General features: G+C 37.6%; 3 protein-coding genes across 4 annotated transcripts; 2 read left to right on the top strand and 1 right to left on the bottom strand.

Moving 5' to 3' along the window:
• Positions 1-1018: 1018 nt before the first annotated feature.
• Positions 1019-9546, bottom strand: LOC135479452 (UDP-N-acetylglucosamine--dolichyl-phosphate N-acetylglucosaminephosphotransferase-like). Of its 2 annotated transcripts, none has more exons than XM_064759284.1 (8): positions 9363-9546; positions 8069-8186; positions 6611-6824; positions 5898-6044; positions 4829-4913; positions 3878-4066; positions 2318-2561; positions 1019-1661 (listed from the first exon to the last, which is right to left on the bottom strand). In XM_064759284.1, the coding sequence occupies exons 1-8, from the start codon at positions 9518-9520 to the stop codon at positions 1596-1598; spliced, it is 1221 nt and encodes a 406-aa protein (XP_064615354.1). In that variant the 5' UTR covers positions 9521-9546; the 3' UTR covers positions 1019-1595. The 2 variants fall into 2 exon arrangements, with proteins under 2 accessions (XP_064615354.1, XP_064615364.1); XM_064759294.1 differs by having other exon boundaries at positions 9335-9444.
• A 279-nt stretch (positions 9547-9825) lies between these two features.
• Positions 9826-10755, top strand: LOC135475490 (histone H2A-like). The gene has a single exon (XM_064755420.1). It carries the CDS (start codon positions 9847-9849, stop codon positions 10255-10257), a length of 411 nt encoding a protein of 136 aa, XP_064611490.1. The 5' UTR covers positions 9826-9846; the 3' UTR covers positions 10258-10755.
• A 3257-nt stretch (positions 10756-14012) lies between these two features.
• LOC135481974 (leucine-rich repeat-containing protein 53-like) lies at positions 14013-16532 on the top strand. Its single transcript, XM_064761770.1, has one exon. The coding sequence runs from the start codon at positions 14376-14378 to the stop codon at positions 15537-15539; it is 1164 nt and encodes a 387-aa protein (XP_064617840.1). The 5' UTR covers positions 14013-14375; the 3' UTR covers positions 15540-16532.
• Positions 16533-24125: the final 7593 nt, after the last annotated feature.

Below are 24125 nucleotides of genomic sequence, written 5' to 3'. Positions count from 1 at the left end.
AATGCAGGGATATCAAAACATATGTGGTATCGGCATGAACTGTCAAGTCAATGGTGAAAGACAGTGATAAGTAAGAAATTGAATTTTTGTACACTAATATTTGAATGCTGTTGGATGCAATGTTTTTGGTTCACTTCATCAAAGCATCACGTTTTTAATCGATCTGAAGTTCAGACAGAAATCAAAGTCAGACCTTGTGAAAATAACCTAGGAGGACGTGATGATTTCGGACAGTTTTTTTGGCGAATAATATTTGTGGTAAAGAAGTTTTTTTGAAATCATAAAGGCCCAAATATTCAAATGTAAAACTTAACTGTAACCAAAAATGGAGAAAAACATGTGAGCCATCAAACTTCAATTTCTTCAACAATTCAAAAGAATATATTTAAATATGCTGCAAAATTATTTGAATTTCTTCCAAATCCATGCACATGAAGAAGAATGTAATGAAGCTTCCACAACTGGGGTCGGTTACATAAAACAATTTCTAACTTCGGTAAAAATCTGAAACACAAGTTTAGAGCTTGATTTGGGGGCTTAGAAAATAACATTTTGACCCCATCGTCAACGTGTGAAAATGTCAATTTCCAGTACCAAAAAATAAACTTTGTGACAAGGTTTCGCATTTTGACTTCACCCAGAAACGACTTTCTGAAATAGGTCCCAGGATATAAGAACTGAAATAGCCACTACTGATTACATATAGAATTTCAGCATACTGACACAGCCATTAATGATTACATATAGACTTTCAGTTTACTGAAACAGCCATTAATGATTACATACAGACTTTCAGTTTACTGAAATAGCCATTAATGATTACATATAGACTTTCAGTTTACTGAAACAGCCGTTAATGATTACATATAGACTTTCAGTTTACTGAAGTAGCCATTAATGATGACATATAGAATTTCAGTTTACTGAAATAGCCATTAATGATGACATATAGAATTTCAGTTTACTGAAATAGCCATTAATGATTACATATTGAATTTCAGTTCACTGAAATAGCCATTAACGATTACATATAGAATTTCAGTTTACTGAAATATAACTCAGTGTGCAAGATGACTCTCAGAAAGACGACTAGGCATTATGGCTGCATGTTACCATTCCCTACTGTTACAGATTGCAGATAGAAGACTTGTCAAAGATAAGGTGCTATGGTTTACCCCGATGCTTAACATGTCCTCTACGCATAAACCTAACATCTGCTATATACAAGTACATAAGTAATGTATAACATGGTGTATAAGATCAATAAAATAAATAAAATAAATGTTATCTTCTCCAGTAAGTACCCCTGTACTTTAAGATACATGGTAAATTGAAATCCTTTAAAAGAAATCTTTTGGATGAGCTTTATAAAGCCTAAGTTCTCACGTTACATATGGTCTGAGTTTTCAGGTATCAACACCAATCAGATGAGCAAGTCACTGTCAGTGATGTACGCACAAAACATACAAAAATACATCCTAGTGGATGCTTATCAATTTTGTATACATGTTATAATGAATCAACAGATGCGTGATCTATCAGTGAGACAAAGCATTTTGATTTTATACTTTAATCCAACAAATCTAGCAAACCCATTATACGTCATAGAAAAGCCTTGCTAACTGGTAGCGTATCAAGAATGCCAGAACACTGCAAAAAACCTGAAAAAAAAAAAAGCCAAAAGAAGATGTTACCATAAACCATTTTACTTATGGTCAATACAAATACGTACAAATGATGTCCATGTAAAGTGTCATCATTAATACCATGGTAAAACACCAACAGTCAATGGCTCGCGATTTTTAACGCATGTACATACGTCATTTGACTATGCGAATTCTTCACCCTGTATTGATTTCTTTACTTTACTGTTGTAAAACTCCATACTAGAGAATTGTTTACCTCTATTACGGTTGTCAGTTCCATAAGTGGAGGAAACCCAGGTGCCAAACATAAACCTCTGGCCTGTGACAAGTTACTAACCAACTTTACCAAATAAGACGTATAGGATATATATATATATATATATATATAGATATGCTCAATGTAAAAATGAAAGACAGGTACAAAGACTGGGCAAATGGCCAAATAAACATCGGCCACTTTTTGTCACCAAAGGCCCCACAAGCAGTAAAAGGGGAAAATCTAAAAAGAGGCCTGTCCAGGGCTGAGTGTGAGCCTTCACCTCATGAATGTCTTGGACAGGCCTTATAATTGTCTTATAATTGAATTTTGTAAGTGACTCTTGGACAGGTCTTATAATTGAATTTTGCAAATGTCACTTACTATTTGACAAAACAGTCCATAAAATACAAACCTGAAATCCTAAAAGAATTAATACCACAGAACGTTCATGTTTTGGGCCGGTGAATATTAAAAGCAGATTGATGACTGTAAAATTGCTGCACTCGACATACTCCTGATTTTCTCCCACATCGTGTTTGATATGGATAAGTCTGAGGGTGCTGTACAACCAGACAAACAGCCGGCCAAGTAACGAAACATCTTTTAATCTGAATCTTGTGGTACTAATTCCAACTTGGTCTGTCTTTGCATTATATCTGGAAAATAACAATACACAAGAGATAATGCAGTACCGCTACTGATAAGAGTGAACAACAACGAAGGCACACATAAATACACACACAGTACACACAAGAGATAATGCAGTACTGCTACTGATACGAGTGAACAACAACGAAGGCACACATAAATACACACACAGTACACACAAGAGATAATGCAGTACCAGTACTGATAAGAGAGAACAACGAAGGCACACATAAATACACACACAGTACACACAAGAGATAATGCAGTACTGCTACTGATAAGAGTGAACAACAACGAAGGCACACATAAATACACACACAGTACACACAAGAGATAATGTAGTACCGCTAAGGGTAAGAGTGAACAACAACAATGAAGGCACACTTAAATACACACACAGTACACACAAGACATAATGCAGTACCACTAAGGGTAAGAGTGAACAACAACAATGAAGGCACACATAAATACACACACAGCACACTGGCATTAGAAAAAGTACAACCATTGTTACATTTCTTGTAGTGGTAATCAAAATTAACAGTTGTCACCTAGTAAGAGAAACTGAAAAGCTGTCCATTTTGTATCAATATTTTTGCTCTTTTTTTCTTCCTTTTTTTTCCTTTTTCTGACAAGGAATTACCACAAAGCTACACTTTCGTACTTTTCACAGCGCAAATTTCAACTACTGCTCAGGTTTCCAAAAGTTCATGCATTAAAGGACTTTTGGATTTAATTAATAGAACTTATTTATTTGATTTGTGTCTTACGCCATACTCACAAATATTTCACTTATGACACTGGCTAGCATTATGGTGGGAGGAACCTTGATGGCAGACCTTCCCACAAACGGCCGGAGAAGAAGTTGGCATGAGCTGGACTTGAACTCACATAGACTGCATTGGTGAGAGGCTCCTGGGTCACTGCGCCGTGCTGGCATGCTAAGCCCCTGGGCCACAGAAACTTCACAGAGCTACTGTATATACATCTCACTACTACCTTAATCACTTCATCTAGCACATCATCAACATGTAATTGTTAACTGACAATTGACATCATGTGTGACATCACATAGGACACCCTACCCAGTGACAATGACATCACCCTACCCAGTAACAATGACACCACACAAGACATCTCACCTATTCACAATGGCATTGTGTGTGACACCAAACATGACACCCCATCAAGTCACTCTGACATGTGTGACACCATCACAAAATGAGGTAGGAACCAAACCACAACTTTCTTCCATCCAGTCTCTGGACAGTTCTGTTCCCTTTTTGTATGTTATGAAATTTTTAATCGATATGCTTATGCTCACCTCGGTAAACGATGTCTTGGACAGGGCACAAATTTAAACAGTTGAGGTACAGAGTAGATGAAATTCAACACCTGGGGTATAAAAAACAGCAACATCGTCTTGCTAAAATGCCCCAATATGGCAACAACTGCAAAGGTCATCCCAGAAAAATAACAAAATGTGTCGCCAACAAAAACTTTTGATGGGTACCTGTATGAGAGGAAAAACAACATAAAAGACAGAGGAAAATGATTTCATGGAAATGAAATGGAAGCTACAAATATACAGAAATAATTCACAGAGTTAACAACAATAATAACTGATAACTGATTACTAAAACTGTAAGTGTACCATAAACACACTGGTTCAATGTCAGATTACTGCACTTCATGATGACCACACGATTTCACAGATGAAAACATAGGTAGTGCAATGATTTGTGCCCTGATAGATCATTGGGAATTATATCAACACAACTGGTTGACAACTGTAAATAGATTTCAAAATGTTAAATCAATAAAACTGTTAAATATAAGAAATGTTACATTTGTGTCAGGAACATATTCAAATCACACTTCTCAGATCGGTACACTTGTCTGGTGTTTCTGTTGTGTAACTGGTCAGGTTTAAATGTTATTTCCTGCCAGCAATCTTCACACCTGAGGTAACCCTTAAGCTACTGTCTTTTCTCAGGCAGCTGGATTTGCCAACCCCAAATCAGTGGACAAGGGCTGTATATACCTTCAGTACTGTGCTTCAGACCACAGGGAAAATTATTTTTGTACAGAATTTACATCTGTCTAGAAGCCATACTTAAAAATATTCCATACAGCATATCTCTGATGTAAAGCTGTGGTCCAGGCAGTGGGAGTTGCATTTGAACATAAGACAGTCTTTGAGCACTCGTCAATCGTGGAATTCATGGAATCCCATGGTGACAAACATCTAGCCTATAATCGGAGTTGTACTTACCAGTTGTGGTACAGCAATGCACTGTTCACTGCTAGAAATGGCATCATGAAAAAAATGGAAAACTGATGAGCCTGTTTATGGTCCCCTAAAATTGGATATAAAACACAGATTCAGAGAAATCAATGACCGCAATTTGAATCATTTATCTATTTGTTTCCTTGTTTATCACCATACTCAAAAATTTTTCACTGTATGATGTCGGCCAATTTTACAGGGTGGAGGAAGCTGGTGAGACCAGTCTAAACCACTGATTACTACTCGGGGGTATTGGCCACAGGAAAAATGTCCATTTGTTTAATTAACACATAATTTCACAACCTTCTCCTTGCATATTTTGAATATCCTGCATGAACAAAATCACAAGGTAACAGATTTTAATGGAAGTGCAATAATGGCAGTGTTGTACATTCAAATCCATGACAGTGAAATATTTATCTATTTCAGGTAAATTTCAAGGGTGTGGAGAGGTGTGGGCAACTTTTATTTCAACATTTTTTCCTGATCTTAACATTGCAAGACACAATTCTTATAAAAAAAAGGAACAAATCAGAATGTCTAAGGGCTCTAACAATCATATTTGTGATATTTTGATGATTTATTTTAAGTGACTAATGAGAGCAGCTGTTTTCAGCCAAAACTCAAAAAAAGCAATTATGTCTAATTATTAGCTCTTCAGTGCATGGAGGTAATATTGTTACAACCTTCAACGGAACAAAGAGTTCACTAAAACTTACTGTGTTTACTGGAGCATGTCCGCTAAGACTGGTTTCAGACTGGCTAAGACTTATGTGCAAATAACTGAACCAGTAACATAAAAGGTTGCCAGAACTGCCTTCTCATTGCCCAAAGGAAAACATTTCTTATTACAGCCATTAGGCTTTGAGCCATACATGGCAGCTCTGCAAGGGGGCAAAGTCTTTGTTTGTCATTCTGCTTTTGGAGCCTTAGAGTTGCTTAACAAGAATACGAAAAACTTAAAACATGTTGCTATGGAGAAAACACGCATTTCCGGTATAACTGATCTCAGAGCTTTCTTTTCTCTAAAGTTTTAGTTTCATGCGATCCTTACCTGATAGCTCAATGATATTAAAGATGAGAACAGAGACAGCAATCACAAAAGACTGGCCACTCTCCAGGCCATTAATACCAGAGTAAATGTTGATAGCATTTGTACAGAAAACTGCCAGCATTCCCATATACACATAATACAAAAGTCCTACAACATAACAATAATAACATGACAGGCAATCATCAAATTTTAATAGAAATTGTACAATAACTACATATGTTCGACATTTTTTTTTTCATTTCAATGTTTACTGGGAAAAGAAGTGATGTGTATGAATATGAAGTGATATCAAGTCTCATTTATCAACGTTTGGTAAACCGAGATTATGCGAGACAGATCCGGAATTCAAGGGGCATAACTCTGAAACTTAACCCACTCTGTTAGATATGGACCAGGGTGTCTGGTTTGCTCCACTGTTGTCGTGGAGATGTATTAAATTCCTATGGTCATAAACTACATGGACCTGAAAACATGAAATACTAGAGCTTAGAAGTTAATGGACTAAAAGATACTTTTCATGTCGATTTATTTATTTTATTCTTTGGTATTTAATGCTGTACATACTCAAGAATTTTTGACTTAAACCATAATGCTCACATGATGGAGGTCAGATTGGATCTTCAGCTTGGAATATTGAATTTGTCCATAACTGAATTACACAAATCTTCAGCCTTATTAATTAAAAGCTGTGATAACTGTGTGCATAATCTTACCCAAATCTAGATCGAAGCCCAACAGAAGCCTAAACGGCTTGGGAATAATAATGATTGTGGAATTGAAGTTGACAAAGTAGACCATGAGGAGAGGGAGGGAGGCCACTGTTGGTAAGAGCAGTTTGTGTCTCCACTTAAGATCCAGGACATCATCAGCAAACCCAAGCAATATCATACAGCAGATAGACAGCAAGGCCGTGATGTATTCCACATACTGAAAACAAACAGTCACACAAAATTCATCATCAAAACTTGACCATTGTTAAAAAAAACATACTCAAGGCTTTTTCACTCATGTGATGGCTGTCAGTTTCATGGGTGGGGGAAACCCGAGTACCTGGGGTAAACCACCAACATCTGATACATTACTGACCAGGCGTAATTTGCCACCATGTACACTATACGGATGGTAACAAATGTGGTCTTCAGCGTACATTAAGTTGTGCAAATGGACCCACCAGCAGCATCAAGTGCTTGTCATCACAGTCCCACAAGCTGTGAGATTGAGAGAATCTAAATATACCTAGGCCCTAGTGTTGAACATGCGCCTTGTGTGTCCTAAAACTTCTATAACCGGATGCAATTCTTTGTAATAATATACCCAAGTAACAACTCTATACAGACAATAAGCCAAGAAGACATTTCAGGAACCTTGCCAGAGCCCTCACCCTGTCTCCTCAATATCAGCTTGACCTTGCGGGACTCCTGAAATGCCGACTCGGCCCTTTAAACAATGAGAACATGGTTTTTTGCACTATACCAGTGATATTTAACCATTTCATCTACAGTCGTAAAATTTGATAGTAAATGCCTTTATCTATATGTAGATATCACATCTTAATGCAGATACAGGACTAACCTCATGGATTAGACATTGTATACAAACAAGTCATTGCATAAACATTCCATGTCAGTGTATTCTAGTCTGAAATCTAACATTATAACTATGAAAGTCAAATAGGTTTTGAGATCTTGGAAAAAGTGTTACTTGCTGCTGCTAATGATATCCAGGCCATTAGTGAACCTTAAACAGGAAGTGTACACAGCTGGGAATCTAAATTATTCCTTGGGCACAGTCTTTGTCAGAACAGAAGGAAAGAGGAGAGGGGAGGGTAAGGATAGGAAAGTGGGAAGTGGGGAGAGTTTGGCAATGTTTAAGTAGAACACTGAAGTAAAAAGATAATAAGAGGACAATCAGCTGCTTCAGGCAAGTGTGCAGGGTAAGGGTGGGAAGGGGTGGGTATTGAAGGGTGCAGGTATACTCTTATGACACACATTTAGCAAAATGGTGGGGGACATGGTAAAAGTGTTAAGGGGATGGTGGGGGGAGGCACCTAAGGAAAAGACATAAAGAATGCTGCCATGGATGCAGTGAAGGGTGAGGATAGCCTGGCCAGTGACACCCTTTCTCCAACTCCACATGTGCCCTACTGGGCTGGTTTGTCCAGGTGCACTTACCTCATGGTGGGGAAATTGACCATCTTTGTCAGACAAGGCTTGGTAAAACGGCACAGGTATGAATAGAAACATAACAATGAGGAAAACTGTCCCACAAACCACTCCCATAGATTCTGGTCTGAAACATGGAAGCGCTTAGCTTGTAGTCAATTTGTTTCAAAAATGTTACAATACACACAGGCTAAAAAAAAACACCCAAAAACAACACATATCAATATAAAGATAATCTTACCTTTCAAGATTTTCAACTTTTCAAGAATTTCTTAATCGATTTCATTGGCCAAATAAAAACACTACGACCAATGGCTGGCATTGCATGCAATTACGTGCATACATACCAGATGTGTAAAAATGACGCAATATTTTCTGTTTTTCCTAGTTATATATATATATAGACATCTTAAGCAACAAACTTTAAGTCTATAGAATGCACTTAACAAAGTTTCATTACTGCACTTTCAATTATCAGCCTAATGCAAAAATGTAGGCATCGGTACAACAACAATAAAAATGCCTCTGCCCATATTTACCACCATTTTGGATACTGGTACACACTTAATTACAGCTAATGAATTATATAAATAAAACAGGCAAGTTTCTACACTGTTCACCAAAACTGGAAAAATAGTACCATGTGGAGGCTTACCTACAAACTTCTTGCATTTGTACAAATGTAAATCATTAGTTGTTTTATATGCTATCTGAAATTTGAACAACAGGCCACTACGTTTAGTCAAAAAGTTTAATATTTTGAAAAAGTACTTAAGTTTCAATATTTGGTAAAAATAAAACAGCTGATATTGGAGATTGGGTTATGATGTAACCATTTATGTTTGTTTGGTGTAAAGAGTTTTGGTAGCTCTCTTTCTCAATTACTATGTTTAGTGTGATAATGACAAAAATTATGGTAGATACGGTATATCAACCTACTACATGACCTAAGAACATTTCGTTGCATAACATTCCTTTCTTTAACACAGAAACGTCTTTTAATTTTTATTTGGCCCGTTTTTAACACAACTTTTTAACATGGCTTTCCCTCAGAAGATAAAATGGCCTACATGCATCATTTCTTGGGACAGAAGAGCAATCAAAGTTGCTAACGCACTTAAAAATTTATTTCCATTAAAGGTAAGACATTTTAATGACAACACTGAACTCAGAGCCACAAATTTTGCGCATTTAAACACTGATATAAAGTAGAATATATACTGAACGATTGCGTCAGATTGAACGGAAAGAGCAGACACATTCAAGTCTACATACACACAGTTACTGCCACACGTGTATTTACATTTTTGTACGCGTGGCTTTGCTCTGATCAATCCCGAACAGATTTCCACGAATAAACATATCTCCTAGTTTTGGAATAATTGTGACAGTCAAGACGAAGCCAATAAATGCCATCGCTCCATTGGCAATGAACGGAACCGACATAATTTCCAGGGTCATGGCTAATGGTCTGTGCTTTGCACACAATTAGCCTATGTTGTTGTTGTAACAGTGTGGGCGATTGAAAAACGTGTTCGACAATTACCGGGAAAATCCGGCAATGTTCGGAAAGATCCGAGAGGTATTTCCGGTGAGTCACGAGACCTGCTCTGATCATATGACAAGAGGGTTAACATTTCATTGGCTAAGAAAAAAGGCGCAATTTTGTGATTGGTTGAAGATTACACAAAGCATTGGCGGCAAGATAAATTTCGGTGCTGGCCTCTTCAGATTCATTCTGCATTGACTTTCCTGTTTCCTACAGAGGTACGCACGAGAAGCACAAGATGTCTGGACGTGGCAAAGGAGGAAAAGCCAAAGCTAAGGCTAAGACAAGATCGTCCCGGGCCGGACTCCAGTTTCCAGTGGGAAGAATCCACCGTCTATTAAGAAAGGGAAACTACGCAGAGAGAGTTGGGGCTGGTGCACCAGTTTACCTGGCTGCAGTGCTGGAATACCTGGCTGCCGAAGTTCTCGAGCTGGCGGGAAATGCTGCACGAGACAACAAAAAATCCAGAATCATTCCCCGCCATCTCCAGCTTGCCGTACGAAATGACGAGGAGTTGAACCGATTGCTAAGCGGAGTAACCATAGCCCAGGGAGGTGTGTTGCCAAACATCCAGACTGTCCTTCTGCCCAAGAAGACCACTGCTGCAGGCGGCAAAGGAAAGAAGAGCTCCCAGTCACAAGAGTATTAATCCACCACAGTGCCGGCCGGCACTGCCATTCCAAAGGCCCTTCTCAGGGCCAACCATTTCCCCCGGAAGGAAACTTTCTGATTAGCACTGGATTATCTGATTGGTTAGAAGAATTTTGCACTGCAACATATGAGATTTGGTAATTTTCATTGCGAGGTATATGTAGCTTTTAAAGTTAATCTTTCCTCGAACTGCATTTGGTAACTGGACATGCGAGAACGAGATCCGTTCCTAAAACGTGAATGTACTCCTTTTTACAAGGCTTATGATTAAGTGAAGTGTAATATTTTCATTGTATAAAACTCTACTACAGACCCCTATAACTGTATGGCCACAATCATTGTTGGTCAACGAGAGCTCTGTACAAGCTGAAAGCCTTCGAAATACAAATTTTCATTGGGAGGTGTGGAGTGTCTTCATTAACCAAGAATTAAAACTTTGACCAGTGAACACTAAATTAAATAAATTTGTTAACTCCACGCGTATCCAATTCTCGGAATCCCCAATTCATGCTAAAGAGTTATACCTAAGTGGCACTTTCAAAACCCTATAACATACATGTAATTGAGTGGTTCAATCTCTTCAACGGAGTCTATGACTTCTGATCTGAAGCAATAACCACCTTTCTCGGCTAGGTGTGAGTAGGTTTGTTTCCATTGGTCAGTTTGGTGGATTGGCGATCTCCATATCCCTCGTACAAGGATTGGCAGGGTGTTTCATCAGGGTTTGGTAGACTGTCAGGTTGCAGTCTCCACCTTAGGAGAGTAGGTATGAAACAGGCATGCCATATATTTAGCTCCTAGTGTGGCTCAACTGATCTGATGATGTATTAAAATTCAAACAGAACAGTATGTTTATACATTGTTAAATCAGATTTCTGATTCATTGTGGAGCTAGCCATATATTGAGAGTTATTGGGGCTCGTTTGGTTAATGCGCTAGCACAGGGTAATGACCCAGTAGCCTCTCACCAATGCGGCCGCTGTGAGTTCAAGTCCATGGTTGTGGGGTTTCCCCGGGCTGTGACCAGTTTCCTCCCACCATAATGCTGACCACAGCTGTAATATGTAAGGGAAATATTCTTGAGTACAGTGTTAAACACCAGTCACATATATGTTGAGAATTACAGCTTTCTAAACCTCGGGGTAATCCATCTAGATGGACTTAAGTGTGCAATTTCAAATTCCTGACGTTCACTGTAGCTCAGTGCTCTTTTAAAATGAATATCAGAATTTTAAAATGGTACGCTGAGTCATCTTCATGGACTTACACCTCTGGTAGCTCTGAATAACATAGTCATTGAGGTCTAGCTGCTTGGAAGAATTTTTTCAGGTGTTTGGACCAATCTATTTTAATACTTGGCCCTAAGAAAAATCCTACTGAAATTAACAAGAGCAAGATATTTCTTGATAAGTGTACTCAAATACAACCACATAATGTCTACAATTGTCAATGAAGGCTTTGCATTTTTCAGCAGAAATGATAAAGTTGCACAAGCTATCCTTCGGAAGGGACTATAACACATTGCATCACATTTCGCATTCCAACCCTTGTGAATGTACCACTCAAATCAGTTACGTTACATATTTGCAAATTTGTCTTGCATGGTTACACTTTGGATAACTTAAAGAATTGGTGCATACCAAATATAACGATGGGTTACAGTTCTTTGTACTGAAATTTTTGAAGTGGTAGGTTTGACTGATGCTGAGCACTACAGTAGTATAGTGCCTAAGCTAGCTTGAACTACAAGTCTAGTTTTATACAACATGACTTGGTGTTATGTTGTTTTGGCTAGAAGTTAGAAGTATGAAATGGTCATACTGTGTAGGACTAGGTCTTGTGTTCCCATCAGTCAAATCCAACACAAAGCAGGACCAAATTTGAGTGCATTTGGATACCTTAATTAGGAACATCTATTGCCTGATAAATTAAGATAAACTTTTAAAAAATCACTTATGCATGCTGATTACAATAATGTACAGTTTGACATTATAATCTGGAATATAAGGCATTAACTAAAGATTTTTTAATATCTGAAAGTACATAAGTCCAAATTGACCTACTAAAAGGTGACCCACATTAGAAAGATCAGAGTCCAGCTCACAATGCGGAAGTATAGTAATATCTGAGGGCGATATATCTTTTAACCTCAGGCTTGCATGGTCAGGCCATCTGAATATTATCAGGTACATACAACTGTATCTGACAATCCGCCCCAATCAATCCATAAATAAACATAACCACAGGAGGGGCCTCTGTGGCTCAGTTGGTTAGCGCTAGCGCAGTGTAATGACCCAGGAGTCTCTCACCAATGCGGTCGCTGGAGTTCAAGTCCAGCTCATGCTGGCTTCCTCTGCGGCCGTACGAGAGAAGGTCTGTCAACAACCTGCGGATGGTCATGGGTTTCCCCTGGGCTATTCCTGGTTTCCACCCACCATAATGGTGGTCGCCATCATATATGTGAAATATTTTTGAGTAAGGCGTAAAACGCCAATCAAATAAATAACAGGCTCACAAAATCTGTCTTAACTGGTTCCTCTACACTGCCTATGAAAAAAAGTTATGTTGATGTTGATACTTCCAAGGCCAGCAAGTCATTTCTTACCTTACCGGTATCAAAAAGGCTTTGGGTTCAGAGGTTTTGGGATCCCAAATGATCAAATTTTCACACTTTTGCACTAATTGCATATATACAAATGGTGACAGGCAGCTTTGCAAATCAAAACATTACTTGTTGGGTACATGTACTATGCTGGATCTGGTTTCTCCAGGGGATATGGCTCTGTAATTTATTTCATCGACATATGACTGAAAAATGGTTAAATATGACGTTAAACCCCTAGCACTCACTCACTCCATAATTTATTTCAACCCTGAGCTGTTTGTCATCTAATTTGAAATTATCTGGACTGAGTAATATACGAAACAGTGGTCAAATATAATAAACCTTCCTAAATTGTATCCTGCAAAATATAGTCCATGAATAATGTTTGCAGTGTGGTCATATTACACAGGCAACTATACATAGCATTTAAGCAACACTAGCTAACTGTTACCCTTAGGCTACCCGAGATGAAATACATGTTAGATGTAATTCAGTGAGAAACACAAATAATTATAAATTAATGTTGCATTGTGTCTAATTAGGACTATTTTTGTGTTAGGTTTAGTAAAATATTAACTCTACTGTACCTCACACTGAGAATCATTGCCATCAAGTGAATAAAAAAATAGAACCCAGAGAATAACCATAAAACAAATAAGACCTAGAATTCTAAAATAGAGTTGCACATGAAAATGATCGATATCCATCTAGATACCTAACCAAGTTTAAGTTTGACACGTCTGTGCTTCTGCTGGCAGAAAAGTGTTTAGATGAAGATATGTGGGGAGTGTACACATTCAGGAAAGTGGTCACTACACAGCTAACCTCCACTTAAATCCAGGACAAGGGGAGGTAACTTTGATGTCCACCTGTTAACTGGCTTGCAGATGCAAACTTTTTTGCTGTTGAAAGATTCATTTTAACGCCGAAAGGTATGACAAACAACGATTCCAACCCAGTCATGTAATGGTTTCGGAATGCATAACACATTCAGAATCTCGCATAATATTTTCTTTCTGTAATATGCACTGTACGATATTAGGATATCTACTGTGGCATAGTCCTCGTTCGCAGTTTTTCATTATATGAATGGACTCTTGTTTTGGTTATACATTTGCCCCACCCCCACGCGCGCTGTTTGGAGATTGGTAAGGACATCCGGAATGTGAATTGTTTACCTTTTATGTTTAACGTTCTAATTTGATCGCAGCATAGACTTTGTTTTGTTTCACGACTAATTAAGTAGGTGACACTCGCTTCCAAAGTTCCACTTTTCTATTTTAACTGACCAAGTGAAGGCTCCTTTATTTCGAGGAGAAGGAACAAGGACGGACTTGTTTGGTACATGTAAGGGTACTTGTTTCTGCATTGCGAGAAACAGAACGATTTGTGAGTTGTGCAAACTTTTCCAAATGTTAATCGTGCCTTAGTTGGTGAAGTGAGCAGGACATAAAGAACAAAAACTGCGTACTGTTGTCAACGTTTAGATACACTCTGAAAATACGGCAGTGATGGGTATGAGTTGGTGTTTTGTGCTTAGCGTTACGCTCGTGTTGATTTTGACACCAAGCCCTTGCAAATGTAATGGGGACGGGTTCAGTACGTGCACGGACTACCCAAAGTGTGAGTGCAACAAAACAACACTCCAGTGTGATAAGGTATTTAATCAGGATACTACTGTGTTTCAGAAATTTCCCAGGGAACTAACGTTCATAAATGTCACTGGCAACAACTTCACTAATAAGATACCAAGAAATATATTTGGCAATTGCAGTAAGGATGTATCATATAGCATGAATAAGCTAGTTTCCTTGGATTTGTCGCGCAACAACATTACCGAGATACATGGTAAGACATTTCATTGTGTGCCTGGCCTGGAAACGCTGATACTAAGCCATAATGAGTGGCACATTAACAACCATACTCATGTGTTTTTAAACCTTCCTTCGCTAAAAAAACTGATTCTGAAAAATGCCTTTCATGAAAAGTTGAATGGAACTTTGCACCTGGTCAAGCTGGCTTGGTATTTGGGAGTGAAGAAGATGAAGTCCTTAGAAGAGCTAGACCTGTCAGGAAATGAATTCTGGTTCCTGCCAAATGAAACTCACAATGCATTTTGTGCCTTGGAGAAAATCGTTAGCTTGGACATGTCGAACAACCTGCTAACAGATGTATCCATATGCTCTCATGTCAGCACCCTGAAAATTCTCAATCTTTCATCCAATCGATTGCGGTGGCTGAGTGAGGAGCTGGCACAAAACATCACCAAGCTGTCAAAACTGGAAACGCTTAACCTGGACAACAATCTGTTCCAGTGTGATTGTGGCATGATTCCCTTCTACAACTGGCTTAAGAATGATAGCGCAAGTCGTGCTGTACAAAACAAGCGAAGTTTAAAGTGCACTACGGCATTTGACACTGTGAATGAAGGTCGACCCATTCTGGAGCTGTCACTAGATGATTTGGTGTGTAAACGGGACTACTACAATGCAACAGGAGTTGTTGTGGGTTTGTTATTTGCTGTTATAATCGTCATGTTTATCGTGGCAATGTACTACAATCGTATCCTGTTACGTGAAACATGGAAGCGTTGCATGGGTAAGCCAGTTACACTGGCATTGATTCCTCAAAGCCAGGGCTACACCACTGTACACAACCAAATGAGACAGATGTGATATACGTGGAACAATTCACAGTGTATGTTCTTCATTATTGTCAAGCAATGCTTCACACTTCACTGATGATTTTGTCTGTTTTCTTCTGCAGCTGTTAAGAAAATGTTTAACAATGTAAGCGGGCTGTCAAATCCAAGAAGTGCTATTCTGACCAACATTTAACTGAAACAATTACTCCTTTGACCTTATTATAAAGTCTATATAGCTCTGATATTTTTTTACATGATGGTGCATTTCTTTTCTCTTAATATGGGATAATAGGCCTGATTTTGACCTTTTATATGTTTGTGTCAGTGTCAGTAATTATAAAAAAATACAGCTGTCACATCCCGTAGTCAGGACACTCAGTGAGGAGCATTGTCACAATTGTGGAAGTTTATACCATACACGGTTTTGATCAAGGCGATATTGATACAATCCAAGTGGTCAGTGTACATCAACTGTAAGGACTAAGAAATAATTTCTGTTCTAAAGTTGCTTTGGGAATGGGAGGGATATTACCTGTTGAAAAGCCTATTGTACTTTCTGTTAATAATAACTTCATGCTTAGCTTAGTGTTCTTGGCTCAAGTAAAATTAGTTGAGTTACTTTTTGGGGTAGTAAGAAAGATATTTGGGATTGTATGTTCAATACTTATTCAGGCTGGTAAACATCAAAGCAGATAGGCAAACTTTCAAAGATGGAAAGAAAAAAGCCCCATAATCCTAATTCATGTTACCCATTTCACGTTATGTTGTTAATGTACATTAAGGTACAGCATTCGTACTTGTTTGTTCAGCGTGCCACCATAAACAATACCTCATGTAGAGGGTTTTCAATGGAAAAAAAACCTCTATTTGTGCCTGTGGTTTTCTAAAGTTGAAGGTTTATGCGACTAAGTAATTGTTTGACGAATTTTTGACGCATTGCTGCATGTAATTTGCACAATTACCCCATGAACTTTATTGAGAAAAGCATCCACAATGTAAACTGGATTAACTGAAACTTGGTAAAATATGCATATATATATATATATATATATATATATATATCATGCTTATATTTTTGTTGTGCGATGTAGCCATTGTTTTGTTTCATTGTTTTGCTGCATTGTTTTCAATTCACATTCTCACAAAATCCTGTGTTGAAAGTTAATATGTAGATTTTTAATACCCAGGGTCTACATTTGAATCCTTCTATTACAGATGTAACACTTACCTTCTGACTTCCTACTTAATAGCCACTCACAAAACAGCATGGGGACATTTTTCTAACATCTTTTTGGGCTGACTCTGATTTTTTGTACCCTGTCACCTAAATGTACATGTATAAACTATTTCAAACTAATTTTAAAAGTGTATTCGGAGTAGACTTACTGTAGCTAAGACTTACTTTCGTTTTTGTACTGTACCTACACCATAGCTTTTCAATGCATTACTATTTGTGCATATGCCGGTATTCATGTTTTGAAATATTTTCATGTTAATGTCCTTGGGTCATGAAGTGACTCGGTCTTCTCCCATAAAAACACACTTAGGACTGTCGCTGAATTTGAGATTTCAGCAAATTTAGGGGTACAAGGAGGGCTTCCATATTATGTAACTTGATGTAGAACACGGGAATCCACACACTTTTTTGAGAAAAATCTTACGTTTTGGAAAGAATTTGACTAAGCATAGCATCAGAGAAGAATTCAGAAAAGAAAGAATTACTCTGAGCATGGAAGGGCTCCAAGAAATGCCTGGGTACAGTGATCACACAGATTTGGCGATAGTTTGATATATGATGTTTATGTTTTTAGGTGAGAAGCATTGAGTTTGTATCTTGTAGACAATCCTCTCAGTGTACATGATAGCCTTTGAAACATCCATGGACATATATTAACATGTTCTCACTACATTCACCTGATGTGATATCCAGACCTGCTTTGTTCACTTTATGTAATACCCTTTAAACCTATTTTCTTTTATTCATCATACACATTCCTGTTTTCAAGTTAAAAGGTGGAACTGACTTTTTTATACAGAGTTTACATATTTTTTATGAACTTCATACTGTAGTCATTCCATGGAGTTGTGAAAGATGTAAATTGTATATAACAAGTGCAACTTGTATTTATACACATCTGACATGTCCTGATATGCTTGCTGTAATATGTGTATAATTATGTAACATTGTAAGCTTAAACAGTGTTGGTACTACCAGCAGTGAATTGTAGACACTGTACATCATGTGCATGCCTGTTATTATCTGCAGCTATACAAATGTGTGCTGAGAATTTCACCTTGGGATCAGACGTCACCATTAATTTGCTGAAGAACTCCCTGGGTTTCAATGGGCTGAATCAGAATGAGTTGTACAGAAACAGAAGTCTGAAGGATGGTTACAAATGTTTAAATGAACGTATGAAAAACTGTGGCTTGCAACATCATTTGTTTTTGACAACATCGTTTAACATGTGTGGCATTTTCTTGTGGGGATGTCCTTGTTTTTCGTCTAGTAGTATCAAAATTTCCATCGCGATTACTGTTTTTCTGTATATTTTGAACTAGATTGTGATTAAGATAAATGTATAGGTAAATATAGCAGATATGTTAACTGTATACTTATTCATTTTTGACAGGTTCAGGAAATATGGTTTGAACTTTTAAAACTGCTTATATAAGGTTCAAACACCTGATTTAGAATGTTTGACCCTAAGGCTTAACCTCTAACCCCACGCGAGACAGCATTTGAACGGTCTTTATTTTGAGGGATTTCAGTTTTCAAATTCAGTGAAATTACACGACACTAATGCTTATGAGTTTGATAATCTGTGAAAGTGACAACTGCTGATTGTTTGTTCCATTTTACATGTCATTTTTTTCAAAATTTCAAGCCGTATTTTCATGCATGTACATATAATGTAGTTTTGTTCAAACTTTCATCTCGGAGAAAGGAACTCTGTTTTAGACCCAGGATGCGTATTTTATTGATAACAATATATTTTTTATCCACTTTTAGCCTATACAATGCTATTGTTTATATTTCTAGATTTGTTTGTATAGGGGCCATGTTGAACATATTTTCAATTTTAGTATTCTCAACATTTGTTATTATTCTTCCATGTCTTGTAAAGCTTATGAAAAGAAATACACTTATACATGTAGCTGCTATTATTAATCATATAGAAACATTACCATTCCAGATTTAAGAAATATATTGTAAAGATGCATTTCACAGAGCTTACCGAAGTCTACCATTATATATCTCTGCTGTCTTCCAGTATATATCCTTGGGAAACGTCAGACATGTTAGAAACCCCCTCTTTAACTGAGGTGTACTGCATGGTATTTCTCTAAGCACTGCCTCTCTGTGATTGGGTTACATTACATGTAAGTTCAGATGGAGACCTTGAATATTGCTTTGAAGTGGGGGATTGGATATGTGATGGCCAACAGAGTTGATATTGACTGGCGGATGTTTGAATAATGCAGGCGTGTGCTAAGTTACAATACGAACACTGGAGATCCTACCCATTTACACTGTAGTAAGTTTAACTCCTGTAGTATCTTTTTTTCTTTTTTTTCTTTTTTTGGTCTTTACAAAATCAAGGTTTATTTTTTAAGCCTGTAAACTTCACTTGTCGAAATGCTACCCTTTTGTTGTTACACCCGTGATATGTTCATTTTCAGTTAATAAGATACATTCTGTATTGAACAATTTGTGATTGAATTGTAGTGAAAGGCACTGTACACATATACAATTAGTGTCATCGAACAGACCAGTGAAAAATGTGTGTAAAAATATGTTCACTGATTTTTGTAGATTTTCTGAATGGAATTGACATTCATACTTCTAGAATGTAAGCTGTTTTTGTATGAACCATACTGATAAATGTTGAAGGGTGTGGAAAGATCTGCCAGCAGCCTGTGGATGGACATGAACCCTGCCGGTATTCCTCCCACCATAGTGCTGACTGCCATTGTATAGGTCAAATATTCTTGTGTACAGCACAAAACACTATTCAAATAAATGTGATAAATAAATGTTGGACAGCTGCTGGATTCTTTACACCATATGGTTTGTAAATCTCAACTTTGAATTGAAATGTTTGGATTCAGTTAATTCTTATCAAATAAGTATTAGGAAATAAGTTGCGGTATATTTGGGTGCCATTTTAGTGGTTTGCCAAGGATCAATTCTTTGCAGTCCGTTCCTTTGACTTCGTCAGTTTTAAGCACAAACTGCATGACATTTTATTTTTTTTTTTCAGTATTGTTTTAGGAAACTTTCTATATCATGTCACTCTAATTAAAATTTTCTGGCCCAAACCTTTTACTCTTTGTGTATGTTTTAATCATATATCATTTTAATTTGTTGTGAACAAAGTTCATTTTTGATCAGAGTCCTACAGAAGACTTTGAAATGGGGTACCTGTGACGACATCCCAGTTCAATCCCAGCCTTAGGGATACCTGTGCTGTTTTCTAGACCCTGGCAACAATAGGCAATTGGCAACACATGTATGACCTTTCATGTGGTATTAAATGGAGTTTGTTTGAAATCCGGCGCCATCAGCAGATATGGTATACCCGTACTGGTCCCGATAGCACAGTTGGTAGAGCGTCCGCTTCTGGAGGCGGTAGATCCAGGGTTAATCCTGGGTCGAGTCATACCTAAGACCTTAAAAGAGGAATTTGTAGCTTCCTCGCTTGGCGTTCAGCTTGAATGGGATAGTACAACGACTGCTTGACCCGTATCAGTATAATGGCTCGGGCGGGGCGCCTTTCTTGCCTCCGGTATTTCGTCTCAGTGAAGCAGCACTAGATAAAAGGGGTGGAAATCCGGCCTGCAACAAGGAGGCACATTGCATACACTCAAAGGATGCTTTTGACTGAAAAATTGTTAAGTATGACTTAACGTCATACTTAACAATTTTTCAGTCAAAAGAATGAAGCACCCCAAGCACGCACTTACTCACTCCTCAACTCACTTGGTGTAGGAAACTTTGTCAGCTAGTTGTCAATGAGAGTGATCTCCCTTGGTCGAGATTTTTCAAACCTAGCACTTCATTGAAATTACACCAGGAGACGACACTTTTTTTTTGAGAAGAACCACTTGACTTGATTTACTTTAATTCACTGAGAGTTTACTGAGTGTTCTATGTCTGACTTAATTTTTACACTAACTAATTAGATTTCCACAACTTTTCAGGGTGGTTGGATCGGCCCATCAGCCCATTGTTCCCTGGCGGTGAAATCCTTAACCATTTTATAACATGCTACGTAACAGTGCTACTTCGGTTGCACGAAAAGTTATAAACAATAAAGTTGATTTCCTAGTTAAATGTCTTTGTTCCCAAGAGGTTAAGATAAGATGTATCTTTGACCTACGAACCCATAATTCACCGGATGTTCAGATTCTGTGAATTTTTAAATCGGCTTCGATTTCTTCTTCGACTGTTTTACTAAGTAAAATAATTACGTCTGTATGTCAGTGAGGACAGGAATGTCTGCTTCAGTGAAAAAACGTTTTTTTTGAAGAGACGGATAAATATTGCTCCGTGAATGGAATTTTTTGTCCTGACCCATACATTGCGCTATTAACACACGTCCCATGTAATGTTAGTTCACCAGTCGTATTATCTTAGGCTTTGAGAAATTTTCTTTTCCAGCTTTATTATCTTCCGAAAATATTGTTTTATAGAACAAAAAATAATCATCATATCTCCGACTTTTATATAGTTGTTCATGTACGCTCTCGGTTTCTTATTATTAGAGGCAGGCTACCAGTTTGATCGCGTGATGTGGTATTGGTACATTTGCTATGATTGGGCAATTCATGCCTTGCAGTTCCCGTCCTTCAGGGTTATATAGTACTAAAAAAAATCATCTATATGTATAACAAATGCTCCTAGCAAATAAACTGATCAGACGGTTCAGTGCTACTATAACTGGTTACAACACGCGAGCCATTAATGTTTGTGTCACACACTGTCCTTGACTCACGGTGCCACCGAGGGAAACTATCTGAATCACAGAAAACTTTGATGCCTTTGTCTTTATTCACCAATGCACACAGCAAATAAATATATTACACTTCCATTTAAAATTCTGAGAAATCCAGAGTGCTTTATATTTCAAATATTACTTTTAACACACGTTCTGATTGCATAATTCTTATAACTGTCAATACTTGTAATGGTTTCATCAGGTTTTGGGCATGTATGTATAAATGTATAGTAGCAGAGAGGAAATGAATAAAATTATACATCAATTCCATCCACCAGTAGGGTATTCAGTCTTCCAGAAACAATTATTTCATTCTACTGGGAAGACATATGAGATTTGTACTGGTTTCATTAGGTTTTTGGCATGCATACATGTATAGTAGCGGAGAGGAAGTGAAAAAAAACAAAAAACAAACAAACAGAAAAATATACATCAATTCCATCCACCAGTTGGGTATACAGTCTTCCAGAAACAATTATTTCATTTTACTGGGACGACTATTGAGTCTTTAATAATAAAAACTATTACGTATATGTGTACGAGAAACTATATACATGCAAAAGTTTTGATGCAATTTATCCACAATCTTGGACAAGATGTACAATGATGTACAGAAATCATCCTTTGACCATCAATACATTCCTTTAATCAAGAAATGTCCTTTAAATGTCTAAAAATTAAGAACAGGTGACAACGCGTGCGTGCTCGCTAATGTATATATATATAGTTACGAGGATATGGCGCATTCGAGTTGGTGGGCTGTTTGATAAACACATAATTGTTATATTTACTATCGAGTCTCTTTCAAATATTTCGTTGACATCAGTATTTTGCATTAAGTCTTTTTCATAAAGGATCAGTAACAATCCATCTAAAATCGCTACAAAACCCTACAGTACACATCACGGATTGCCTCGCAGATAGACAAATACATGCATGGAGAAGTGTCGTACATTAGGTGAGTGACGTAATTGTTGACTCCGATGTGAAAGGCTGCATGACTGAAAGGCTGACTATGAGTCTGTGCTAAACATCGAAATTAATTACATTCCAAACAATATAAATTGTTTGTATTATAGACAGAGTAGACCCATTATTAAAGAAGTGAAATCAATAAAAGTATTATCTACCCATCCATGGCCTTATGTACTGGCATTTACTTGCTCATTACACAATATCATGTACATTTCCTATGCGTAACTACACATGTGCAGGAAAACTCAAAAGTGACAACTGGGTGATTCTTCTTCGTATCGACTTTGACTCATACCTTCAAATGCACTTGTCTATAGACTGTCAGTCATTCGAAACACCTTTGACTGGATTATACACGTGGGGTGGTTTTCTGTGCAAGATTAAGCTAGGCATGAAGTTATTACACATGACTGAACACACAAATTGCCAGTCTGGATGAGATCTTGTATGATATTTCTAACTCTGATCCTCTTTAAAATAATTTTAGTCACTACTTTTATTCCATGCTGAATGAGGAGTGAATTACGTGGTCCACACCACATATATCAGAGCTCTTCCGGCATAGTTACAAAGAATGCAAGTCATATATATAGAAAAAAAAAACTAAGGAATTTCAATTATATGACACAAAAGTAACTTGTGTGGTAATAGGTTCGCCGTACGACAAATAACAAAAATAACAACCACATGTAAGCAAATGGTGAGTCATTATGTAAACTGTCATTTTAGATGTAAATGCAGGTGCAAGCAGTGAGCCAGAACAAACTAGCATTTAGCTCTTCGCGTAACACGTAGGCCTATTTGCAAGTGGCGAGCCAGTACAAACTAGCACTTTGGCTCTACACGTACCGTAGGTCTTTGTGCAAGCCGCGAGCCAGCGTTAACTTTTATTTTGGCTCTACATGTAGAGTGCAATTTGGCATCTTGGTTTATACTACACTGATATGCGTGTTTCAATCCTAAACCGCCTTATGTTTTCTGTTACGAGTGCAAGTGCAGACTGTACCAGCCCTTTGATGAGCACTCATAAACAAAATGAGGTACACTTTGCCAACACGGAATTCGATCATAATTATCTTGCTTTTGACATGAATTTAAACAGAGGTGTACTTCTAAGTTTACACTGCTTCGAGTTTACTCACAAAGCTTCGAGTATTAATATCTACCGTCTCATTCTTCCTCCAACGCATCTATATTATGGCCTCGACGGAAAGCAAATCAGATATAACTCGCCCAGCGAGGTCTAAGAGGCAAACATATACGAGGATATTTTCATATCAGATTCATGTTTGGAACGAGAATAAAGAAGACATACATAATGATATTTGAGAATGGGATAAACGATGAATTTTAAATGTATAAGGCAATATATCCGGTCACAAGAACGTGACCTGAGGAAGCACGATATCGTATGGCTAAAACTAAACGCACACAATATGTACAGTTGCTCAGTAACTATACTCACGCACACGTGTATAAAAATGTCGTACGATTCTGCATAGTGATGAAGTACACTCATTTACATAATTACATAACTCGACCTGAGGCTGAAAACCAATAATAAAGTAGCGCTGCCTCTCTTCTCCGTGTTTAGATCAGTTAAGCACAAGTGTGCGATTAACACCTCGAACGGCACACGT

Source organism: Liolophura sinensis, chromosome 1 (genome assembly GCF_032854445.1).
Source record: "Liolophura sinensis isolate JHLJ2023 chromosome 1, CUHK_Ljap_v2, whole genome shotgun sequence".
NCBI lineage: Eukaryota > Metazoa > Mollusca > Polyplacophora > Chitonida > Chitonidae > Liolophura > Liolophura sinensis.
This window is presented reverse-complemented; position numbering and strand designations above follow the sequence as displayed.